Below are 26,660 nucleotides of genomic sequence, written 5' to 3' on the forward strand. Positions count from 1 at the left end.
TTGTATCTTAAAGCAACTCTATAACTACTCTGAACATAGCCTGAGCAGCTCAGTATGGCTAAAGAAAAGTAAACCACCATGTGATGAATTTCACTTTATACTTATTTCCAATCAAACATAAAAGGCTCTTGATACTGTCTGGCAATTCACATTTCCTACTTCAATCACTATCCTGTGCTCCTAGGACTCTATCCCATACTTTGCACTTCAAAGTACAAATACTTTCTGTCTGCCTCCTCCCTTTTAGTTCTGGCTCTAGTTCCAATGTCACTAAGAAAATAAAATCCATCAGAAAAGTAACTTCTGCTGCTTCTCTGCTGTTGAAGACAGTATGTGTAGACTACTCATTCAGAAGGTGTAGCTGTAAAGGGAAGAAAACACAGTGCCATCTGGAGAGGATTTTCCTGAAAGCAATGAGATGATAGGAGGTGAAAGACAAAGATTCAGAAGAATGGCAGTGAACAAGAGAACTGGCTGAGGAGGATGTGAAATAGAATCTGGAAAACTGAAAGGGATGAACTTTCCATCTTGATATCATCACTCTTCAACTGACATGGGAAGGAAGACATACAGAACAACTAGGCTCCCCTTGAGTTGCTCACAATCTGGGGGCAGCAGCTAGGCTCTGGCTGAGGAGACATTACTTCAAGATCCCCAAACCTCCCTGCCATTCTAGTACCACCCATCCTGACACCTGGGGGAGGAGAGGCGGGTGGAGGAGATCATCCTTCACCATGAGTTTCTCACTAAGAAGAAAGTGACAATTCTCACAAGAAAACCTGATAGTTTTGCCAGCACAGAATCTATGGGGGATTCTCAAGTCATATCGGCAAATCTTAAAACAAAGGCTGCAAATAACCGTGAACAAGATCCAGATGGTTAACCATAACACCCAATATTTATTGAACACAGATTATATGCAAGCACCAGTCTACACACTTTATAAGTTTAACTCTAGTGACAACCTTATAAGATGGGCATTCTTAAACCTTACTTTGCAGATAGAACATTGAGGCATATGAAGGAATAAGAACTTGCTGCGGTCATAGAGCTAGCAAGAAGGTAGAACTAGGTTTTGCAGCCAAGCAGTCTGAGTGTCTGTACTCCTAAGAATGAGGCTATATTGCTTTTCTATAAAGTGACATAAGCAATGAAATGATCCTGGCAGGGTCTATGGTGAACAGAAGAACATAGGACTATACTGTAAGAGGGCAACCACTGCTTATGTTCAGATCTGGAAGAATGTGGGCCCAGTGTTTCCATATTATGCATATTTTTCTTGAAGGGTGAAGCTTAAATCTAAACCTGTAAATAAAAATTGCAGATATTTAAAAAAAATTTTAAAAATAAAAGTAACTTCTGCATGTTCTGCACATCCCATCTACTGCTCTACCCTTCTGCCTGTTACAAATGGTGAACTGCCCATGGTCCTGTCCAGGGTCTACTTCTCCATTGGTACAGGTTCCCATCTGATGTCATTTAACAAAGGACATTGTTTTTCAATTGCTCATTCTCTCCTCTGTATTGCCAATTTTCCTCTCTAATAAATCAATAGCATTCTTCTTCTTGAAAGACTTTCCTTGGCTTAAGAGGCATCGCTCTCTATTTGTTCTTTTACTACCTCAGGTGCTGAGCTTCTCAAGTCTCCTTTGCTGGTTTTTCTTTATTTTCCAAAACTTGAAATATAGAAGGACCAGGACCTCTTCTGTTCTCTAGCTACACTCTTCTAAGTGAGTTCTGATCTATAAATTCCACCGATACTTTCTTGACCCCTAATCCCAATTCCTACTCTGGGTTCTGTCTCTCAAATATAACATGGGATTCAGAGATTTGTTAGGAAGGAGTGTGATAAGGAGGGCATCAAAATAAGAATAACAGCCCAAAGAGAGGACCAAGATGGAAGGGAAATTCAACATGATCTGTCAAAGCCTAAACATGTTTCAAAGGATATTCTTGCAATAGGGTAGTCTAATGAGGGAGATCTAAGAGAGTGTCTTGTACAAGGTGAATCCACTTGGGTAAGGGAAATGGGCCTCGAGGCGCAAGAGCCCAAACACAAAGAGGAGAACCTTGACAAGGGACTGTAACCAGCACAGAGTATCACAGCCCAGCCCAAGTGAGGCAAACAGAATGTCCTTAGTAACACCACTACTATCTAGACACTACTATATACCCATACAGTGAGTGAGGTCAAGACTTAAGCAAGATGAGTAGGATGTCTACCTAACTTTTCATCCAGGGAACTAGTCTGTCACTTTAAAGTACTTTGTAAATGTCTAACCTGATATAATATGTGTTTCTTATATATTTTAACCCTCAAAAATATAATCTTGTGTTTATCTTTTTGTATATTTTTCAAGGTCACTTAATGCTACATCCATGTTCCACCTACAAGTTTAAAATACTGTGGCACCTAGTTGGAAAAGAAGTGGTAGGCACATGAGCGGTGATCAAGTCTAATGCCATAGAAAGGCAACAATATTGCTCAGGCTGTGAGGATTAATTTTCTTTCCCTAGATGGAGAGGGGAAGCAAAGTTAATCTTGGCAGAAGGAATACCCTGGGCAAAGGCACAGGATCACAAAAAAAAAAATGCAGCATATTCAGGGATTAAAAGTAAGTAAATTCTGAAAGGTGATCATTTCAATTTCAACAGTAGATTGTAAAAAGAAACAGTTCCTGGATAAATCAAAGAATGCAAATACATAGTGGTAGTAAATCTGGCATATAGATGACATCTGGTTCTAGGGTTAGATTTGTACTATTATCTTTGATTCAAAAATCACTTTTCCTATGACTCTGGGCAAATTACCTAACATAATAAGCCTACATTTTCCACCTCTAAAATAGGAAATGAAAATTATTCTTATTTCACTGAGTCATTATAAGTACAATGCATTTAGATCTGTAGTTCTCAACTGCAGGTAATTTTGCCCTCAAGAAATATTTAGTAGTGTGTAGAGACATTTTTGATTGCCTTGACTAGGGAGGTGGGGAGACTAGTATAGGTAAAAATCAGGGATGGTTTTCCTGACGTGCACAGGAAAGCACTCCAAAGCCAAGATAATTTGGACCAAGATATTAAGGGTCCTGAGGTTGTGAAACCCTGACTCAGACAAAAGCCTTGACTGCAGCATACAGTCAAAAAAATCTTATCCAGAAAGAGGAGATGGAGGAGGGAAAATGGAAGAGGGAAAAGAGGAGAAGAAAAAGGGAGAGGCAGAGGAGGAGGACCCATGTTTGAGGAGATGGGTTCCCTACAGCTGCTTTCTGTACTGGTAAATGCTAAGACATCCTGATCTGCTGCCATTGACTCTGAATCCCAGTCCCCAACTGTCCTTCTACATGCAAATTGGTCATAAAGTGACTTGATAAGAATTACAAACTGATAGACCCTGGAAAGGAAGTCAAGCATATAAACAAAATCAAGTTTTATCAAATAGAGAGGATGAGTGACCAAACCCTCCTGTAATTTTGACATGGCCACCATCTACTGCTCCACAGTTATCTCAGGCCTAAAAACAGTAAATAGCAAGACCCAACAACCTGTCATTCACTAGAAAGAGTGTATCACACAGCTCGGGTCTAGTGAACTGGGCATATTTGAAGTGGACTGTCATATGCTAAACATGTCTCACATATAAAACCTGGAAGGTCAAAAAGCCTCTGAAGTTCCTGCAGTCCAAAGAATGGCATGACAAAGCTAGGAATGGCTGGGGACCAGAACAGAGGAGGCCCCAGTGAGTGTATAGGATCAATGATAGTGTAGCCTTCTTCAAAGTAAGCTTCAGCTAACCACATTGTGGCAAAACAAAACACAGAAGCAAGACGCTGCCAACACATGCTGGAACCACAAACCAAAGAACAATCTGCATGTATATACGATGTGGAAAGAACTGCTTGTCAGATGTTGGTTTTCTCAGCCACAGGCTCATATCATCTCTAAATTATGAAGGACAGTTTGATTTTTTAACTACCCAGGCAAGCAGGGAACCAAAGAAGGATATTTTATGTTAACAAGTTGATGTCTCAATAAGGAAAGCTGACAGGAAACATTACTGAGGGCTCTGCCTGTACTTCCAGAATCAAGCAATGTCTTCCCTTGAACTAACATCTCAAGACCGAATGCTGAAGCTCTAGAGTTAGACAGAGTTGGGCTTCAATATTAACTCCACCATTCACTGACTCATCTAGGACAACCCCAATTTCCTCATATTTAGAATGGGGATGATGATAATAATGGATACTTTGGAGAGTTCAGTAAGGATTAAATGTGATGGTTCGGGTAGAATTCCTACCACCACAGCCTGACAAGAGTTGGCTACGGGTAAATACTGGCTGCCTTGTGGTCATTGGTATTCAAAAAAGATAATATTTATTTTATTTTCTCATGTCATTGCCTATATTCAAAAGTAAAGGACAAAGGTCCCACCCATTCTCTTGGGTGTAGGGGGTCCATGTACACTAAAAATAGAACTAGAAACAAAAACTGTGACTCATGAATTTATACACAATTCTTCTTAGTTGTGGATATAACCTTTCTTTAGTTTTGATATATCTATTGAAATGTTTGTCTTTCTTCTATGTTCTTTTAACATCCACATTATCACTATTTTGAGAAGCTATTTCTTTTGAATAATTTCTCCCTTGTACATTTTTTTTTCTGCAGTGATATCAGTCAACCATTCACAGAAACCTGACAAAAACAGAAGTTTCCTGTCAGTCACTGCACTTATCTAAGTCCCAGGAACTATAATGTAAAACCAAATCCATTTCTTTCAGTTCAGAAGCTAAGCTGTCCCAAAATCCACCATTAGAATGTAACTGCCTCAGGCCAGGGTTGTAGCTCAGAGGTAGAGTGCTTGCCTCACACGTGTGAGGCACTGGGTTCAATCCTCAGCACCACATAAAAATAAATAAATAAAATTAAAATATTATTTCCATCTACAACTAAAAAAAATATTAAAAAAAAAGAAAAAGAATGTAACTGCATCTCATGAAAGCAATACTGAGTAAAACACAAGTCAGTTTTACAGGCAAAGTAACAATAGGTTTGAAAATTAGAATGAGAGAAAGGAAAGAAAGAAACATGAACTTAAATTGGTATTTCTCCCTATTGTTTTATAACTACAGATATGTCAATTGTCCTTAGTAAGTGAAACATAATGAAACTTTTCATGATGGTTAACATTTTCTGAGTGCCTACACTGAGTGCCAGACACTGTTCTAAGTCTTCTACATACATTAATTCACAATAATCTCTTCAGGTAGAAACTAAGCCACCTTCATTTTGTAAGATGAAAGGCAGGTTAGAGAAGTACCAAGACTACACAACCACGTTCCACAGCTAGCCAGAGGCAGATCTAGTGTTTAAACTGAAATATCAAGGGTCCAGAGACTTTTCTTTTTATGCTGTGTGTGTACTTCAATGGTCCTGAATAAAGGTAAAGGAAGGTTGTATATCAGACAGCACTGAAAATCTGTCAATAACTCATTTCACAAAATAACTTAGGAAAAAGAAGCTATATTCTCATGCTAGAAACAATTCAAATGGGTTTCTTCCAGCTGAAGAGTAAAGAGAATCTTTTAATTCACTATGCTTAGACAACCCACAAAACATTCAGAAGTAGATGATTGTAATGGTCTTAATGAGTAATTTTTTCTTCCAGAGTTAAACATTTTTTACCAGAAAGAAAGATGAAGATTTCTCCAAGCAGTTTAACTTAACTATAAAAGGCTTTCTTAAATTGTTCTAATTTTTATTGCTTTGTTCCATTTAATTCACAAATTTCTTGTTTCCCCTTACGTGAATAAACCTTGAACTCCATTTTTCTTCTCTTTGGCTCCTAAGCACCATCTAGTGAAGAAACAGAATAATTACAGTGTAGTGCCTGAGTTCCTGCTTAGTCTGTGTCAATAAAGCCTAATGTTTTATCAACTGTTCTAAAATAAGAAGAGATTTGTTAAATGAAAACATTGTGGCTAATACTAAAAATAGTATGCTCAGATTTTGTTATTATTCAGAATTTAGAAATCGAGAATTAGCCTGCTCTCTACCTTCAACCCTATTGGTTTTTCTATCACCGATGACTATGGGTTCTCAGATATTGTACCAATATCCCAGAATAGTTTTTGAATTGTTTTATTTTATATCAGCTCACACTATTATCTCCCTCTTAATTTCCATTATCACGTGGTAAATGTTTTAATATATTCACCTAATCATATATTGAAGACAATCTCTGCTCTCAAGAACCTCAAAGTCCAGTATATTAAGACTTTAAGAAAATAAATTTTCATAGGTATTATGATATAGAGCTGAATTAATCTGTTCTCATCAGAAAAGTCAGATATAATTGACTACCATTTTGCAATATCATTGGAGGATATGGTCTCTTAGCCAATCTCCATTTAGCCAACTCGCCATATTAACCGAAGCTCTTCATATCTGGGAAGTGCATTGACTCAAGCCCTCTTCACACTGAATGCTTTGGATCAGTAGGATACTCTAAAATACTCACGGACTATTGTCCCTGTCATCTGAGTTGTATGCTTAAAAAAAGACAACTGGATTTTGTTTCCTACTACATCCATGCCAGTTTTACTTGTAGGTGTAAAATACTAATTACACAATTTGAATAAACAGTGTATCAGCCAATAAAATATAAGTTTAAGAAATTGCATCAAATCAAATGGAAGTAAAACAACTGTAGCAGATGGAAGAAATCATAACAATCTGAAAATTTCTGCACTTGAAGATTTTCAGGTTTTGCTTTTATTTTTTAAAACTGGAAATCTTAGCTGATACTTATGAATGTTTTATGCAAAAGAGAGAATGCATAGCATAACATAAAAATGACATGAACAAAAGATAATAAAAGGATTCATAAGAATAATATGAAAAGTGGCACAGAAGTATAACAGTGTCAAAGAAAGCAAAAAACACAAAATGAGCTCATGATTGGAAAAATAATAACAATAAGTTTGGCTCTTTAAACTGCATTTAGAGAAAAATTAGAGCATGAGAAAATACACATCTTTGGATGATGGTAGACAATGCCATAAAAATAAGCAGCAAAGAAAGCTGTTCTTGATTCTGTTTTCCTTTGTTTACTGTAAAAGTGAAGTGAACTGTAGCTGGAAAAGGTAAAAGAGAGAACTTCATAAAAGATGCCCTAACTGCTCCAAACTGTGCCTTGAGATTACTGAATGCATGGTCATCCATCTTCAAGGAATGGAGATAAACAGAAAAAGTGCTGCAAGATTGATCACAGGCAAATATATTCCTGACCAAAAATTGCAAGAGGTAGATAATGCAAATAATGGACTGAAAAAAAAATACCAATCGTCCTCAGCTACATTCTAGAAAAAAATTAAAATCTCTCACTGTGAGATTTTAAAGAGAACCGTGTTGAGTGTGAATCAAAATTAGTTTACAGGAAACAAGTCCTACTAGAACTAACACATTTCTGTTTTTATGTTTATTTGGTTAGTCAGTTTCCTATTTGTGTATTTTTAGAAGACATTTGACAAAGCTTCTAAAGATATCCATCTGGACAAAAAGTGAAGAAATGCGAGTTCCATATACTACATTTATTGCTGTTTGTACCTAAATTGTCTTGATTAACAGATAAAAATCAGCCTCAGAGAATAGTCTGTGCACATGTACTGAGTTCACTTTTGCCCTACGCCCTACAAAATGAGGAAATCTTTTATCCCCCCTCCTCAATGAATTCAATGAGAATACTGCTACTGTACTTGCAAGTGACAAAATTAAAAGGAACAGTCAACTCACTGTATAGCAAACTCAGGAACTTGCTCTCAAAAATTAGAAAATGCACAAAATGAGTCAAGTTTAAAAAAAAACATAAGTATAAAGGGGAGAAAAGTAAATTATCAGCAGCATGTGTGGGAAAAGTTAGGGTTTTAGGTAAGTCCAATATTAGAGAAAATAATTATCAAAAGTTACCCGGGGGGGGGGGGGGGGGGGGGCTGGGGTTGTGGTTCAGCGGTAGAGCGCTTGCCTAGCATGTGTGAGGCATTGGGTTCAATCTTCAGCACCACATAAAATTGATTAATTAATTAATTAATTAAAGTTTAAAAAAGAATTCAGTTAAAAAAAAAAGAGTTAACAGGCCAAGACTATGTATATCAGGTAAAATCATGGTACCTAGAGATGTTTTCCATAGTGGCTGGTGCATGGTGACAAATGTTACAGAAATATCTAAGAACATGCATTCTGAGATTTATATTGTTGATGAGGAGGTCACTGTCAACTTTCAAGAGGGATTTCCTTAAATAATTAGGATCAACATATTGGAAGCACAAGGAAGATGTGAGCCACAGTAAATCATCCATGTGAGCATTTTGGTTAATAAAAGAAAGAAAATAAATTTTAAGTAGAGAAGATAAACTAAATTGGATTAATGTTAAATTCTCCTGATTTAAGAAAACTGGTAATTTTATGCAATTTAGAGGGGAAAATCTTTATAATTAAACTCAGAAGCTATATGCTTACTATTTCTAGATTATTATCCAGCTTTGGCTGTGCTCTGCCTGTAAGAATCAATAATCTGTGTTTTATTTTAACTTTACATTTTTTGCACATTTATATCAGGAAAGCTAGTTGTGGCAATATAGAGAAACTACAATATGGGTTGGCAGAATCAAGGGACTAGTTAAAAAAGGAGACAGGAGTCTAAACAATGAGTAGCAGCATATGAAGGACAATTTTGTGCAAAAACTCTTTCAGCTCTGCCATAAAGAAACAACCTCTGCAGGAAACATAGACCAATATGGGACAAAGAAGATGATCAGAAGATGATGAAGAACCCAGAGAATAAAAAGAGGAGGTCATAAATAGGATGGATATCCTACCCAAACCAGGCTACTAAAGATTTCATAATTTTTCGGTAAGCAAAGGAGTAGTAGTTAACACCTGACCCACAATGTGTTTTGTCATTGAATTATTTGTTACTTGTTTTGTGGATATATGTGCTTTAAAATATAATAAGATCTACAGAAAGAAGAGAAAGCTCAAAGGGCAGGGCAGAGAAGAGGGAGAGAACAAGAACTCAACAGCAGCTTTTCAGAAGGAAGAATTAAGATCCGATGAGTAAGGCATGGGATTCTTCTCACAGTGCCACACCAAAAAGACAGATTCTGTATTTCTATAAGGCAAAAAAATCTTTTGGAAAAATTGTCTCTGCCAAACATATGAATGAAGTTAAGCAAATGTCAAACTGGTACATGAAACTGTACTCTTTTGCTTCTTTGTTTAGTATCCCAAAGAGTTCACAAATTACAAGTAGTTCCCAAATTGCCAAGAAGTTGTTTTCTCACTTAGTTGGCAAATCAGGTCTTTGACAACATAGTACTATAGTTCCCAGTGAAGCCAGACTCTGTGGGTTCAAATCCTGACTCCACCACCTACTTAATTGGACCTACATCTGTAAAATAGAACACTTGCTCCAAGGATTGTTCCGTTGTGGGTACCAGGTTATAACACAGAAAGTCTTTAGAACTGTGCTTGGTATATATAATAGTAGCTATTTTGATCATCAGCATCTTTATAGAAACAGGCGGTCAGAAAGCAGTTTCTAGAGCCAGAGAATCATAGGTCTGTGGCTGTGGGAACAAGAGAGATAGAAATGCCATGTCCCACCAGGGATCTGATCACACATCTCTCTCTCTTACGCATAATAGAAGGTTTCTCTATATTACATCTCCCAAAATACTTAGCAGAGATCATTTAAATTCCAAAGAACTCAATAAAACAAAAGAAAAAATTAAAAATTTCAGTGATCAGATGACAATGGGAAATTTGTATACTGTAGCATTTCTTCTTGGAGATTTATAGTGCATTATCAATCACAAGATTTTTTAAAGAAAAAAAACGTACTTTTTTAGCATTTTCTACATATGTGTGACCACAGAACCATTTTTTTTTTCTCAACTACCATTAATACACTTTAGGAAATGCTTCTCCAGGTCAGTTACTTCCCAGATACACTGATTGAAGAGCAAACAGCAGTTATCCCTAGGGAAATAAAAGTAGAGGCTTTTGACTAACATCCCTTAGAGATTATAAAAATACTATTCATAAGTTGAATGTTGACTAAGCCATGATTGCTATTCTTGCTCAACCCATTCAAAGTCAGAAAAGCGATGTTAAAATAAAATCTAAAACCCCATCACTTCCTTTTTTCTGCTTATATTAGTAAACCCATTATAAATAATTTTTGTATTTAATTATTTACAGGCTTTAATGAAGATTAAATCTGAGAACTGCAAAGTATATTAAAGCTTTTAGTTCTTCCTTAACAAATCTGAAATTACTTAATTATAAAAGAAAGGGAAGCTTTTAACTATTATTGCATGGAAAAATGGGAATAATATTTATGGCATCCCAGTGATGTTCTTACAAAGCATGCTAGTATAATGCATGTTAGCTCTTATTAGTTTTCCTGTTTCTGGGAATGACTCTGTTCATGGGCTAGAATTTAAATGGATGAGGCATTGTAAGGAAGCCCATGTTGGTCTAGTAAGTCTTTGTTTATAGAAGCACTCTTAGCTTTCATTTCCGCTCTTTAAACATCTCATAGAACTTTTATAATGCCAAGCGCTTGCTTTCTTGCCCCCAATAAAACACCAAGTCCAAGCACCAGAATTTCTAAAGTAAGAAGATAAAAAGAATCTAGTGATTCAGAATCTCAGTTCATTCATCCATTCATTCATCCCTTAGTCCAATACTGACAATGTTCCATAGTCAGAATGTATGAGGTATTGGGAGACAGAAGTTCCTCCTTACTACTGGTTTCACTTAACATGGTTTCAGTTACCCACAGGCAGTTACCCATCCTCCAGAAATGTCTTGACTTTCGAGACAGAGAGATCACATTCCACATAATTTTTATTATAATATTTTTATAGTTGTTTTATTTTATAATTAATTATTGTTAATCTCTTGCTGTGCCTAATTTATAAATTAAACTTCATCATAAGTATATATATATATATATTTCATATATATATATACACTAATATATTTAAGTATAAGTATATATAGTATATATTTAACTTATATATATATATAAATTATAAATATACATGTATATTTATAAATTAAACTTCATCATAAGTATATATATATATTTCATATATATATACACTTATATATTTAAGTATAAGTATATATAGTATATATTTAACTTATATATATATTATATACATGTATATTTATAAATTAAACTTCATCATAAGTATATATATTATATATATATATATATATATATATATATATATATATATATATATATATATATATACACACATATACATATTACAGATAAAGGATTGGGTACTATCTGCAGTTACAAATAGATATCCACAGGGTCTCTTGGGACCATATCTCCCACAGATAAGGCATAACTACTATAGACAGTGGGACAAATATATAAGATCTTTGTCCCCTTGGAGCTTGTAGTCCCAAGGGCATAAATACAATATAATGCATATACAGTAGTTTTAATTGTAATTATGATAAGTGTCCTAAAGAGAAAATTCTTGCCACTATAGGTCAATGGAATCAAGAGCTGAAGGAAGATCAGGATTTAAGTTGGATGGAAAAGTAGAGGGAGAACAGTCTGAAGTCAATATATCACCATGGCCTCTGTCAAGAGATATGCTGGTATGTGATCCCACTCAGCTTTTTCCTAGGAAAGCAAAATGACAAACTAATTCTGGATCAATGGTGAATGACAAAGAATTCTTGTTACAGAGAGAGTTGCATATTTATTCTTAAAGATGGAAATTTTTAAACAAAGGGAAAAAATATTGTTTACATAACGTTGAAGTCTCCAAGTACTGGGACAGGCTATAAATGATACTCCGGGATAAGAAGGGTTTGCCAGTGTCTCTCAGCTCATACTGACTATGGGATCGACCATCATACTTTCATAGGAAAAGGGAAGCTGAGACGAGGAAGAAATAAAGAGAGATAAAAGGAAACTAATCAGAACCAAGTTAATTGATGATTTGGGGTTTGTTTTTAAGAAAGAACAACATTTGTTGGTAGGGCTGTGTCATAGCTTGTTTCCATTGCTCTATAACAAACCACCCTGGAACAACAATTTGTTATTTCCCAGAATTCTGTTTTCAGGAACTCTGGCAACGTCCCCCTAGTGGTTCTCCTGTTCCATGTGATGTTGTCTCATGCAGCTGCCTTCTGGTGGTATACTCAAGATGACCTCTCATTCTCCAAGAACCTCTCCATATTGCCTCTCATGCTTCAGCCAAAGCTTTTTTACAACATGACATCTGGCTCTCAAGAGAGAACTGTCCCAAAAGCTAAGCCCCAGTGCACTAGCAAAAATCAAGCCTCTTTTTGCATGTTTAAGCCAATGTCCCAGGGACCAAAGCAAGACTGATGGTCAAGCCCAGAGTCCAAACAGAACTGACTCACATCTTGATATTTTTAAAAATGATTTTACTTTTTATCCATATGTAGGTACACATTATCATCAAAATGTCAGGAAAATATTTAGCCACCTCCTTTTCTCATATCTATAGTCATTCTCCTCACCCACACCCATCCTCTGTCACAAAGAAGATAGATTTTTATGAGTTTTGAAGTTCTCATCATATTAAATTGCCCTCTGAAAAAAATCAACTGTTTGTATGGGAGAACCATTAACTATATTCATCATTCAGTCCAATTGTAAAAGGCGGTGAAATATGAGTCACCTAATTTTTATGTTAGAAGTGGCTGAAATGATTAAATGAGATGGTTTGATAACCTATAATTTCAATGACTCATGCTATCCCAATCTCTCATCACCATTAATAACCACTATTTATCTCTATTACCATTCTTGATGTGTTGTAAAGGAACTGTTCCAGTTAAGACTAAGAGAAGCAGAACTACTATGAGTGATGGGAGAAAAAGAGGTTTGCTAGGAATTAGACTTCACCACAATTGTGCATGCTGGTGAAGAAGTCTATGGAGAGCTCTTGGTTCCATTTTGTGGTTGTGCCTGAGGACCATATGTGGGCAGGGCTACCAACTAGTGATGAAGTGGGAGGAAACAAGAACAAACTAGAACCTTTGTCTCTGACCACACTGGTACCCAATAGCACAGGGTGCTGCAGAAGCTGGTGCCCTTCCCCAGGCAGCTTTCTATAAGCTTTTGCCAGAATGTAGAGAAGATGAAGAAAAAAGATTCAGCAGGAGCAAAGGGAGCAGTGGTTCTAGCCACCATCAACCTGGAGGTTAGTGACAGTGTGCACAGAGCTGCAGCAATATTTGGAACAAATCTTCAGAGCAAAATAGCAGCTGCTTCACCTCATCTTCCAAATTCATACAATTACCGTTGGAGCTAACCTAAAATCAGACAAGGATGGACATTCTGGAAAATATACTTTCGAGCTTTGCTAAATTGACCCAAAACTAGGCCCACCACTCATTAGAAACAGGGCTGCTTCTTGCCTAATACAGTTATCTTTGGAGAGCTAGAAGGCAAACAAGACCCCAGAAGATAGAGAAACTGGTTACAACTGTCACTGATGCCTGATTTCAATTGACTTGATATTTTCTCAGTAAATTGAGCCTTCTATAAGGCAAAGAACATAGTGTTCTTCCTTCACTCATGCTCTGACAAAAGTAAATGGAGTAAGGCACAGATTTTGAAATACTGGGAATGTTATTTTTTATTTTGCTTTTGCCTGAGAAACAGCATAAAGAGAGGGAGGTGAGTTAATATCTATTGAAAATCACTTTTATAAAAAAATAGTGAAGCTGGGTAGAGTGGCATGGACCTGTAGCCTGTGGATTTTCTTTTTAATATAAAATAACAACTTTCAGCCATGTAAAAAAAGATTGCCTGTGTCTTCCTCCTCTACCTAACAATCTCTTCTTTATCTTCTAGAACCTTTCCTCTATAGTATTTCCCCAGAATCCCCAACTCAGACAGCACCCTTTCTCCCATTCTTTTCTATGAGATACTTCTATAATATATGAAATATCTAATTTTGCATCAAATTATAATTTAATTGTCCTTATATGAGTCCCATGCCACACCGCAAGCTTCTTGAGAGTAGGGGCCATGTCATACATAGCATATAATAAATGATACACTTGTCCTGGTCACTTGGTCATGTATTTTGTAGATCAAACCAAGTCAACAATGACAGGAGCATAATTCAAAACATTTCAAGTATAAGCAATTTCTCACATCACCTTAAGATCAAAGGTTTCTGATTCTTCTCCACTTTGATCTCCCCTACCTCCATTTTGAACCTAAAAGAACCAAGATAGTTTGGTTTTACTGTCACATAAATAATCCTGTGGTCTCTCTTTTTTCCAGGGACTTTTCCTTCTCATCTCATAGAATACAAAAGGTCCCTTGCACTTAGCAAAGTCACTTCACTTCTTAACCTGTGTTCCACCTTGCTGAGCCCACCTCATGCCACCAGCTCACTATATCAACAACACCTATTATGCTATTTCTCCATAGTATCCCTACAGTCTCTTCTAAATTCATGTTCAGACAGTGGTATGAAAGTATTCGATCATGGTGATTTTAAACATGTTTGTCTTTGTCCCATTTTACCTGACTTTTTTTTTATTTCTACATAGAAGAAATGTTATTCCAAAGGAGCAAAAATCTTATGCATAAAATAGAAACAGTGACATTTACTGAAATGACCGATCACTTGTAATTTAAGAAAAAGAAATGTAGTTAATTGGCTGAAGATGACTCTTGCCGTTTCATCGGCCACAGGGTAATCATAGAAAGGTTGTAATGTTTTGTGCTCTGATTTCTCCAGTGAAAAGTACAATTAATAACATGCACTGAAACCACTTTTTAAAAACAATTTCATGAGTAATACATCAATACAAAAAAGTTAGATGGCCTAGAAATTCTAACTTGTATTCTTGAGAATAATTATCAAAAGGGCTGTGTTTTGACCTTCCTGTCTTTGTTTCAGATGTGTTCCAGCTCTGAATTAATGGCTCTTTTCAACATTTGGCTATAGATTTAATACCAAAGCTTTGCTGATAAATTAATAAAAATTAGATGATAGAGCACATTTTATTTCTCATAGGACAGGAGGGGAAAAAAATTCCCCCCAAACAACTTAATGTCTCATTAAAATTCTAAAAGGTCAGATTTCTGAAACAATTAAGTTAATATCAGGAGATGAATTAAATGGCTCTTCCTTAAAATATTTTCTTTATGCAAAATATTTGGATGAATCCCATTCCAAATTATTTAAATAGAGAACCTACTATTTTCCTTGTGGAAATAGCACTAATATTCCATTCTCATAATTTAAAAGGCTTCTTCAAATTATACAGAAATGTAAATTACAGTAATAAATTTGCAAAATATATTGAGATTATCATACCCCATACCTTGTGTATTTCTTTCTTTCCATTCCATATTGACTCACACATCTTATAATTTCTTTTATTTAAAACAAAGAAAAATAGAGGGGGTCCATATGCAAATATATCAGTAACCCAGAAAGATAGAACAATCAACATCTCAGACTAGGCACATGAAGACCAAGGACCCAGCTCACTCCTCCCAAACTATGACATTATGTCATTGACCTATATCATTGTCCTTGCTCCTTATCCCTTTGCCTCTGAGGGAAGTTGTGTATCCCCAGGAGGAAAACAAGGAATCACCCTTGAATTAATTTCAAATTTCCATTATCAGAGAAAATAGGGACTCAAGAGAGAAATTAAATTCAGTAGGGGAAAAAAAAAGCTATATTTTGGCTCATCTGAGTTTATGGCCTGTGAGAGATGAAAATCTACAGCAATGAGCTTTTCCTTCACCAGCTGTGATGGAGGAAAGTACAGGTTAACTCAAGCAATGATCTGCAGCAGGCATCGTCATGGAAAGAAAATCCTAGAGAGGTGCAGGTTCTGCTCCTAAGTTGCCTTCTGCATCTAAGGAAGAAGCATTGTCAGGATTCAGGCATAAACCTCAGCAGCCACTTGAAGGAAGAATGGGAGGAATCACAAATCATGACCACATAACCAGCAACTTTCATAACATTATGTAAAAGCACCAAGCACTTATTTTCTCAACGTCATTAACATTTCCTCCTGTCATTTTGTAAACAGATGGCATCTTCTTGCTGGAGATACAACTGGGGTTTGTGGAAGAAAGCATGGTTTTGTCTCTAATGATTATTCCCAATCATGAATGTTGTCGTTTTCTTTACTTTTAACACAGATCTCACTGCCATGTTCTGTTACAGAATATACTGTAACCCACAGGATGCTGACAAGATGTTGACTAGCACTAAATGACTAATTATTAACTAGCAACCACGGTTACAGTTATCCAACTGAGGATATCCACTGGAAAAGATTGAGGGAACAGGGTCTAACTAAGAATAAAAAAGTAAAATAAAGTCACTGAGCTAAGATGAACCTCTAGATAATGAGTCCTGAACAGAGGTCAGTGTGACGCATACATAAACATACATGAGCTTCTCTCTGCCGTGGTAATGGATACACTCACATGCATGCACCTCTGTGCTTACTTTACCAAAGGGTGACACATTCTAGAAATATAAAAATGACCAAAAATAGAAAATAGCACCTCTCATAGTGATGCCACTACCCAAATACCCATGCCAGGTCCACCACTGTACAGACAGTATCCTGGGTCAGATGCACTATGGCAAGGATGAAAAAAACAGTACAAGTATTCTAAAATCTTTACCTGTTCAGTGTCTCCATAAACTGTTCTGCTATAATCTTTGAATGTTCTATTGCTCTCATTTATGATGATTTTCATCTTTACAAGATCATGTTTCCAAGATACTATAATGATACCCAACATTAATAAAGCAGACTTATATACAGACTTCTGGGTATGGACTAAAAGTCTATGTGGCTATTCCCATATATATATATCCCAATAGCACAAAACCACAAAGCTAGTTATAATGTACAAGCACAAAATTTTCTATGAATCAATAAAGCCCTGAAAACTTTAAAAGGCCCTTTCTAGAAGGAGTGATTGCTGAAAAATAGTGCTCCAGTAAACTTGGACGCTAGTGACAAAACATTCTAAAGATAAAGACATGATACTCTGTTTCACCCCTCTGGGGAGTAAATCATTTTCCTCCTGACATAGCACAAAGAGGATATTTAGCCCCACATTCTCCCATTTCTCTGGAGAGTTTTAGACATGACCTTTCAACCCTAACAGGGTGAGGCTGCTGCCTCCTGAGTGTCCCAGGGATTAGAAACACAAGATCCCAAAAGAATTAACCAGGCAGTGTCCTGCTATGTTAGCATTAAGCGCTGTACTATTATGAAAAATGCAGTTCCTAACTGGGAAATCAAAAAGATAAGGCTGCTGATAACAACTCATTCGTTTTTGCAAAATCACTTCCAAAAAAGAACTTGGTTTAGATAAAAGCTGACTCTAGATCCATATTTTGCAGTAGACATTTCTACGTTCTCCTTTTTTTCTATAGGAAATTAAAAATGAAATAGAAAAACAGAAAGGAAAAAAAACTGACCTGATTTCAATTTCTAAATGGGTTTTCAAGGGTTTTTATTATTCCCTACATCCTATCAAATATCTACTGCATGTTTTTCATCTTCTCAAATGAAAGTTTATTAGATCTTCTACATCGTGGAAATTTAAGCAAAAACCTCACTGCCCTGTCCACTGATCTCATTGTGGGACTAACTGCCATCATCCTGAGTGTCCTGTGCATTCCCCAAATCCACAGCTCAATTTTTCTCCAAGTCCATAACAGTCATGTCCACTCCCCACCATTCTGTAGCTGCCATCCTTCCCTGAATTCACAGTCCCCTTATTCACAGGCAAATGGGATCACCTTTATTCTTTCCATTCCAATGTCTTTGTATCTTTGTTTTTCACAAGGACCCCAAAACAGCACAGCCCAAGTACACAGCTTTCTGAAGAGCTCTCTGAAGGGGTGGTTGGGTAAAATACAAAATATCCAGGGGCAAACTGGACTCCACATCCTTTAGGCAATCTTTCTATGAGTATTATTCTTCACAAATATGCTCTTGCAGGAACTGAAAAGCGAGCTCAAGGTGGTGGGCAACATATGAAGTACAAACATTTTTAAAAGAATGAGGCAGACATAAGTTTTGACAATGAGATGGCCCTCCTCTTAAGAGTCCAACTTTTAAAGTCCTCTGTAATAATTAAAGGAGCTTTCTCTACCTATACAATATGACTTCCCACTTTTCCTTCCAATGAATTATCCCTAACATTATCATAATCATTATATTTAAGGGTTTCAAATACTGGCTGCTTTAATTACTATCTTATCATATATATTACTATGTTGCCAGCATGTAGATCTTCATTTGGAATTAGAATGTGCAGCATGTCAAATGTCCATAACCACTTATTAGTTAAAAAAAAAAGTTCCTTTGTCCAACTTGTAACTTCTAAGAGGAATCTTGAGTACTTTGAAATTCATATGTGACCATTTCTGCTGCTTTACTGAACACTTTAAAAGCTTCACTTTGAAAAGTTTCATTTACTCCCTGTTAATTAGCTTAATTATTTTTTTCCTTTGAGAATCTAAAGAGCAGCTGGAGTATGCAAACTGCTGCCACTGGAGTGAAAGGATTTGGTTTAGGGCTTTTATAGGGGGTGGAGTGGCGTGTTGTTGTTGTTGTTTTGTTTTTTACTATTCTGACCAGATAATATTTGTTGGCAAAGACTCTCAAAAAAAAAAAAAAACTGGCAAGAGCTATAATTTAGAAATTTGAACCATTCTCCCTAGCTATATAAGAGTAATCCAACCTTCCAGCACTAAGATGCCCTAACTCTCAAAGATTTATACCTTAGGAAACTAAAAAAAATTGCCTCTTAGAGTAAACATATGGGTTATGAATTATTAAGTATACAGAATAAGGCTCTGGGGTCAAAAAATTAAACTAAACCCTAAAACTAATAAATAATATGTTCCATATTTGTGTCAGATGAGAGAATGTGGAAAATTTAAGTTAGGGTCATGACAGGTAGAATCAGAAAAGCCAAAGTCCACTTTCCAGATTCATGAACAAATACTTAAGTAAAGGAAGCCTACTGCATAATGAGGTCTGTCCTTCTGATTCTAACCCCCAGGGGGGGAAAAAAAAGAGTTTATAGAATGATAAAGAGATTCTATATAAAAGAAAACTTTCCAGGTAGGTAGGTAGGTAGGTAAGCAGGTAGGCAGGTAGGTAGATGTGTGTGTGTACATTTTTTTTTTTAGACTTCAACATAATTAATAAGACAACCTTTCAGAGTAGTAATTTAATACTTGAAAATTTTTCAGAATTGTATACCTGAAAATCCTTAAAATATCCTCACCAATAAAATTAAATAAAACCAACTGTAACATAAATTTTCAATTCAACTAGTAAAACTGGATGACTAAGGCTTGGCAGGTATCAAAGAATTAGTTAATACAATATAAAATGATATAAATGTAAGTTTACTATAAATGACAAAAATAAGTTAATAAATCCAAGCTTCACTGTTTTCAATTTAAATTGAATGCAAGAACTCTTTCTTAAAAACTCTAACATACTATTTTCCAGCTATACCTACAACTACTTTAAGAGAAGAAAAAAAGACATGAATATATACTGTTTAACGTCTTCTAATAGAAATTTCATGTGAAACATCAGTCCTGAGGTTACTAACGACCTCAAATCCATCAACAAATTGTGTTTATTACTTACAAATTTAAAGGAGTATTTCCTGCTTTGACTGACACACACACACACCACCATTAATCTCAGGCACAGCAAAACAAACTGAATACCAAACCAACCTATACTGTACATCGGTAAGTGTGAGCAACACAATTAAAAATTTTGCACCAGTTATTTCATTTTCTGACTCAGAGATAGTTTTTTATAGGTTAATAATTGTTTTGAGAAACTCAGTACCAATTTGATTATATAAAGAAATAGATATTCTAATTATGATCCACACATTCACCTATATTGAGAACTTTGGGCACATTATTAAAGTCACAAAGAAAAACTAAACTTCTATAAAAGTCATGATCTTTACTGGTGTTCAGAAAACAAAGAAGTAGCTTTAAGAAAAAGTACCACCATTCATCTCAAATATCATCAACTATATGAGACCTCAAGACACACTGGTTTGAAAAAAAAAAAAACATTCTTATAAACAGTTAAGACAGATTAATTTCATCTATTTCCTAGTAGTAAGACTTCCCCCAAAGTTAGTAAAACAGAGCTATTCAATGTTAGCCTTTTGTCACGAGAGACAATTGCTGCATCACTTTGCAAACATGATAAATTCATTTTATTTGTCAAATAGCTGAATTCCACTCAAGTGCACTTAATACAGTACTAAATTGATTGAAATTAAAGAGATTTCCAATTGGAAATGGGGTTTTCAAAAATACTAATGTTAATTTCAAGTTGTTTCATTGAACATAGAAAGCACATAATTTGTTTCCAGCATCTCAAAAAGATTATATAGTCCTTTAATGTATCAAAATAGAAGTGAGAAAATATACTGCTAAAATCTGAAGTACAGTTTGAAAACTTAAGACAGATTTAATCAGATCAATTCAAACTATGGTTAAAATGCAATGGGACAGCTTAGGAACTGACAAAAGTTTCAAATTAGTCACATCTGCTGAGAAAACAAAAATGCAGGTATTTGCAATGTTTACATTGTGTTGTATTTTTTAGACCCAAACAAATTTTAAGTCCTGAAATCCTAAACATTCAACTTCTAAAAACATTCTTGGTTACAGAAGGGGAATTTAAAAATCCAGCAGAATTATATCTAAAATGAGGTTATTCTTTCTCCTTTTATAAAATACTTTTGCCCCCCAAAAATTATGCACAGATAAACATTCAAAATTTTCAATCTTTTTTATAAAATTGAAGGATCACTGCTCTTGAAAAATATCCCTCTATCTTCTTGGCTTTATTCAGTGTTCCTTTTCTTCCAAGAGCTTTGCTACAGATGTGGATCAGCCACAAACACTGATGTTTTCTGACTGTTCCTATAGCTTGAAGCAGCAACCTCATCAGATACTGACTTGGGCTTTGATATTTACTTCTGGTAGGATTCTCTAACTTTTGCCTGCAGTGCATCACATGTCTTCTTGGCATCACCTAGAAGCATGGCTGTGTTGGGTTTGTAGAAGATTGGATTGTCCACTGCAGCGTAGCCAACACCCAGAGACCTCTTCATGACAATGACCTAAGAAACAAAGGTTAAATGAGAGAGTGTTTTTAACAGACCTGGTTAGGGACTGCTGGACACACAAACAGTGCCCTTCCCTAACTTTGCTTTTTGTTGTTATTTTTTATAATTTGTCCACTTCTCTTTTTTATTTATACGCTATATAAAAATGTTAAAATTACACGTATTTATAGGGTATTAAGTGAATTTTAATACATGCATATGCTGTATAATGTTTAAGTCAGTCTAAACATATCTATCTTCTTCAATGCTATTTATTTTTGGTGAACACATCCAAATTTCTTCCTTCAAGTTTTTTGAAATATATAGTATGTTACTGAAAGTTACCAAACTGTGCAACAGCATACCAGGTCTTCACTACTATGTCTTCAGTACAGGGACTTTTTAAATATATCAGGAGTGTTTTTAAATGTTTTTTTTTTTTTTTTTTTTTTTTTTTTTTTGTCCAAGGAGACGCGGCCACTGCTCCAGGGGTGGTTTGGTGCTGCCTGGCACCAAGTGGCATTAACGAGGCTACCCAGAGCCTGAGAAGGACCCTCCATCCCCTGGGGCTCAGCAAGCCCCAGTTACCCACTTGCCCCATGCTGGCATGCATGGGCACCATTTACAGTTGACCAACTAAGGCCCCAGAACAATCATGAAATGCCAGCAGAGCAGAGGCCCTGCAGGAGCCTGTGTCCGCCAGGGCCTGGGGAATGGGACGGCCAGGGTCACACACCTGAGGAAGCTGCAGCTGCTTCCAGGTCCTCAGGGCCCCGAGGCGCCTCCTATCTGGAGCTGCCCTGTCCCCCCAACTCTACTTTCACCCTGCCTTGCAGTCCCCAGGACACACACGGGAGCCAATAGCCACAGCTTGACCAATGTGCAGGGGATGCTTTCCTTCCTCTCACCCCAGGAAATTTCAGCTCCTCACCCCATGCAGGTCAGACCCAGGGGCCAGGTGACCATCCCACTTGGCCCCTCCCCACACTGGTCCCTCCAGGGACTACTCAGCAAGTCTGGAACGTGACCGCCATTTGCTCACATGCCACAGCAGGGACAAAGGCCCAGAAGGTGGCAGGGACTGAAAACTCAACCCCCAGAGCTGCTTAGGGTGGATGTCGGCTCAGGACCCCTCCCCATCCAGGAGAGACCAGGCCTCCCATCACAGCTGCAAAGGTGAAAAAGGGAGGAAGGAGCCCACTGGAACCTTCTGGGCACAGGTGGCTCTAGATAGGGCAGAGGGATTGGAGGGGAAGAGAGGGGGCATGGGGTAATTAATGATGGTGGAATGTGATGATCATTACTATCCAAAGTACATGTATAAAGACATAAATTGGTGTGAATATACTATGTATACAACCAGAGATATGAAAAATTGTGCCTTATATATGTAGTGAGAATTGTAATGCATTCTGCTATCATATGTAAATAAAAAAATTTACATAATAAAAATGTATTTTTCTTTTAGTTCTAGAAAGATACAATACCTTTATTTTGTTTCTTTATTTTCATGTGGTGCTGGGGATCAAACCCAGTGCCTCACATGTACTAGGCAAGTGCTCTACCCCTGAGCTAAAACCCTGGCCCCTTTAACTGTATTTTTAATTATATCAATGTTAATTTTTAATGTGTGACCATACTCATAAATTCCTACTGCAAATCCTAAAATAAATGAGGTTGAGTGGAGAAATGATATTCTATTAAAGAATATCAGAGGATGGGGTTGTGGCTCAGCAGTAGAATGCTCGCCTGTCACGTCCAAGACCCTGGGTTCGATTCTCAGCACCACATAAAAATAAATAAATAAGATAATTGTTTTTAAAAAAAAAGAATATCAGAAAGTTCTGGGACAAAAATCTCAAAAAACAATCCAGTTTCTCTCAAGGACAGAACTAATCACTAACAAAATGCTCCTACAAAGCACAATAAAAGGGGTAAGTCAATCCGTATTGATATGCTATAGACATTTCTAATGACATGTGTTATGGATACTGTCCTGATGAATGTCTAGTCAGTTATTAATGAAATGTGAACAGTGAAAATATATCCATGCACTGCATGAATAGTGAAGTAATGCATTCTGCAAATTCAAATATCAATTACTGAGGCCCTAATATTTTATATGAACATGAACAGGTGTATTTTGTATCCCACACTAATCTCAAATACTGTTTTAAGCTCATATACTTACAAAAAATGAAACAAAATTAAAAGAAAAATGTGCATTATGCTATATATTTTAAAATGCAGATGTGATTCAGGAGTATTAAAGAGGTATACCCTCTGCTGGGACAGAAGAAACTTTATAAGCCTTTAAGTTCTCCAAAATCTAGCAACTAGCTTTTTTCAAAATAATGTGCATGTGCAGAGCTTGCTTCCTTATGCCATGTTATTGTTTGGATTTCTAAATCACCTTTCTGCTAGACACTCCATAACAACATACAAATTCCCTTTCAAAAAAAATTAAATTAAAAAAATGTGCTTGTCTTGGTATATGAAGGCGATGATGCTGACTCACTGTCCCAGAGGGAAACCATCTGCTTCACTGGACTCCATCTGGAACCTGGCCAGACTCATTCCAAAAGCTCACAGCTCTTTTTTCAGCTGTGGTTACGGATTTTGTTAGTCCATCCACATAATCTCATCTGGTTCTACTCATGATGAAGCTTTCTCTCAGGTTCTGTGGTGGCCAGAGCATAGACAGAAGCTGGATACAGAGAACCAGGCTCTAAACACATACTTAATTCTGGGCCTCCTAAAAGGCATCATTATTTCTCATCAAGTGACTAAAGAAAGTTCTGTGTGCATATTTTAAGTGACCTTTGATCATCAGAATGAAATACAAGTCTGAAACTTTACCTGCTTTGATTTCCAGACCTCAAGGACTGGCATGCCTGCAATAATAGAGTTGGGATCTTCCTGAGCTGCTGAATTAACAGTGTCATTAGCTCCAATTACAAGGACCAAATCAGTGTCTATGTGAAAAGAGAAAAAACAGAAAATATAAAAACCAAAGGAGGTCAGGCAAATTATAGCAATCTGACTTCATAATAACAATAGTAAAAACTAGTATTTTTAGGAGGCTCACTTGTGCCAGGCACTACACAAATGGCTTTATCAGAGAGATTAGCCAACTGAGACAATGTCACACAGCTAAAAAGTAGTAGTAGATCCTTCATTGAACCTTGCCTATTGACTACAGCCTGTTTTATTATACTTACCCATACCCAATGGATTTACCTAGTCTGACTTTATATATTTTTTTAAAGACAGAGAGAGAGAGAATTTTTTAATATTTATTTTTTAGTTTTTGGTGGACACAACATCTTTATTTTATTTTTATGTGGTGCTAAGGATCGAAACCAGCGCCCCGCGCATGCGAGGCAAGAGCGCTACCGCTTGAACCACATCCCCAGCCCACTTTATAATTTTTTAATCCCAAAAGGATCTTGCTAGTAATAAGATTTTACAAGATCTGCATCCATTTTCAACTTTTAAAATGACCAATTAAGATGCAATCTACTGTCTGAAAGACAATGGTCTAAAAGTCTGTACTATATAAAGCTGTGTCCATAATTCCTGGAACTGGCTGGTTTTACATATAATTTAGCAACAGGGTAATTTTAAAAGGGGCATAAAATTAAAGTGGACTGAATTCTCTCTTTAAACTATATCTTATGATGTTGCCAAAAATGCCATGTGCAACTAGATGTACATACAATTTCATTATTATTTTTTTCAAATAACAGTTTTGTTTTGTTTTTTTAAGTTTACAGTGGATACTTGCCAGAAAGAACTGGTCTAATTTTAACAAACATGATCCTGGGCCAAATATCATCACCATTCAACATCTACCAATGACAGCTATGAAGTACAGCACCTTATCTCATGAAGTCCTAATACTTCAAAAAAAGAAAAGACTACTTCATTGATCATGAATTGGTCCAATTGAAAACCAGTATAACCTCAGATACTGGAAAGAATCAGACACTAAATCATCAACAGAAGCACTTCTGTAAAGGAGGAGCCTGTAGCTAGTTCAAGGCCATAGCTACTGAGAGTCGGGACCTGGATTCAAAAGACAGGTCTGCCCAGACCTCAGATTCACCTGGGTACTACACCTCAGGATTTGCACCCACCTTCAGCTCTTCACAGAGGAACAAAATTAAACCATGCTGCTTACAAATCTTTTGTGCCTTATTCAATACTTTAATTTTGACTGCCTATCTGCTCTGTGGAGATTATGCTTAATCAACTAGTCAGTCTTCAGTGATTTCACAACTGATATTCTAAGCCTGACATCATTTTATTCACACTTTGAATATTTAAACATCCTTACCATCCCTGTCACTTACCTGGGAAATCATGGTTGATCTCATCCATTTCCAACACAATATCATATGGCACCCCAGCCTCAGCCAGCAGCACATTAAGCTGACCAGGCATTCGGCCTGCAACTGGGTGAATTCCAAACCTAGACAAGAAACAAATGAACAGCTGGCCTTACTTGATAGGCCAAAATGTACAGAGACCAGTATCACCTCCAAATCTGTACACTTTGTTCTTGGCACCTCTGCTTTCTCCTGGTACTATCTGATCTCTTCAAGCAAAAGTAGAATTTGTTCAGATAGATGGTCAATCTACAAAACTGACATTAAAGATTCATGGTTATAGTATACACAAACTATAACTTCCCTCATAAAAATAAGGGTGTAACTGGAATCTGACTCCTTCATATATGTTTTAAGTGCAATGAACCTCAAAAAATATTAATAAATAATATCCTGTCACATTTAAAAACATTATGTTCTCTTATGATACTTTCAGATAAATCCTAAATCTTTTTGGGATTGAAGCCAGGGGTGTTCTACCACTGAGCTACATCCCCAGTCTTTTTATTTTGAAATAGTCTCCCTAAGTTGCCCAGGCTGGCCATAAACTTTCAATCCTCCTGTCTTAGTCTCTGAAGTAGTGGGATGACAGGCATGCACCACTACACCCAGCAATAAATCCTAAATCTTTAAAAACATATTAAGCCAACCTGGAATTAAATTTTTCCAATGAAAAATCAACATTATTCCATCAAAAACTGATTCCACATTCAACTTTAACCCTTAAGCTCAAAGGTAGGAAAATAAAATATTGCACATACATGATGTTAAAGGTCCACAATCCTTCAGAGAATGGTATAAAGCATTACTCTGTATCACAGAGGAAATATGATAGTAACACAATGGAACGTTTAACAGACAAGGCTGATTCATAGTGGGGTAGTGAGGGGGAGCATGGGAGGAATAGATGAACTCTAGATAGGGCAGAGGGGTGGGAGGGGAAGGGAGGGGGAATGGGGTTAGAAATGATGGTGAAATGTGACGGACATCATTATCCTAAGTACATGTATGAAGACATGAATTGG

The 26,660-nt window shown here is 36.5% G+C and overlaps 1 protein-coding gene across 3 annotated transcripts in view; it reads right to left on the reverse strand.

Moving 5' to 3' along the window:
* Positions 1-20,321: 20,321 nt before the first annotated feature.
* Positions 20,322-26,660, reverse strand: part of Nnt (nicotinamide nucleotide transhydrogenase) — a 91,949-nt gene continuing 85,610 nt past the window's right edge. For all 3 annotated transcript variants that reach the window (XM_071612611.1, XM_027954389.2, XM_027954390.2), the window contains exons 20-22: positions 25,600-25,718; positions 24,104-24,219; positions 20,322-21,259 (exon numbers count right to left, since the gene is read on the reverse strand). In XM_071612611.1, coding sequence (XP_071468712.1) covers positions 21,110-21,259; positions 24,104-24,219; positions 25,600-25,718 — 385 coding nt within the window. In that variant the 3' untranslated portion in view covers positions 20,322-21,109. The remainder of the gene's footprint in view (positions 21,260-24,103; positions 24,220-25,599; positions 25,719-26,660) is intronic.

This window comes from Marmota flaviventris, chromosome 5, assembly GCF_047511675.1.
Source record: "Marmota flaviventris isolate mMarFla1 chromosome 5, mMarFla1.hap1, whole genome shotgun sequence".
NCBI lineage: Eukaryota > Metazoa > Chordata > Mammalia > Rodentia > Sciuridae > Marmota > Marmota flaviventris.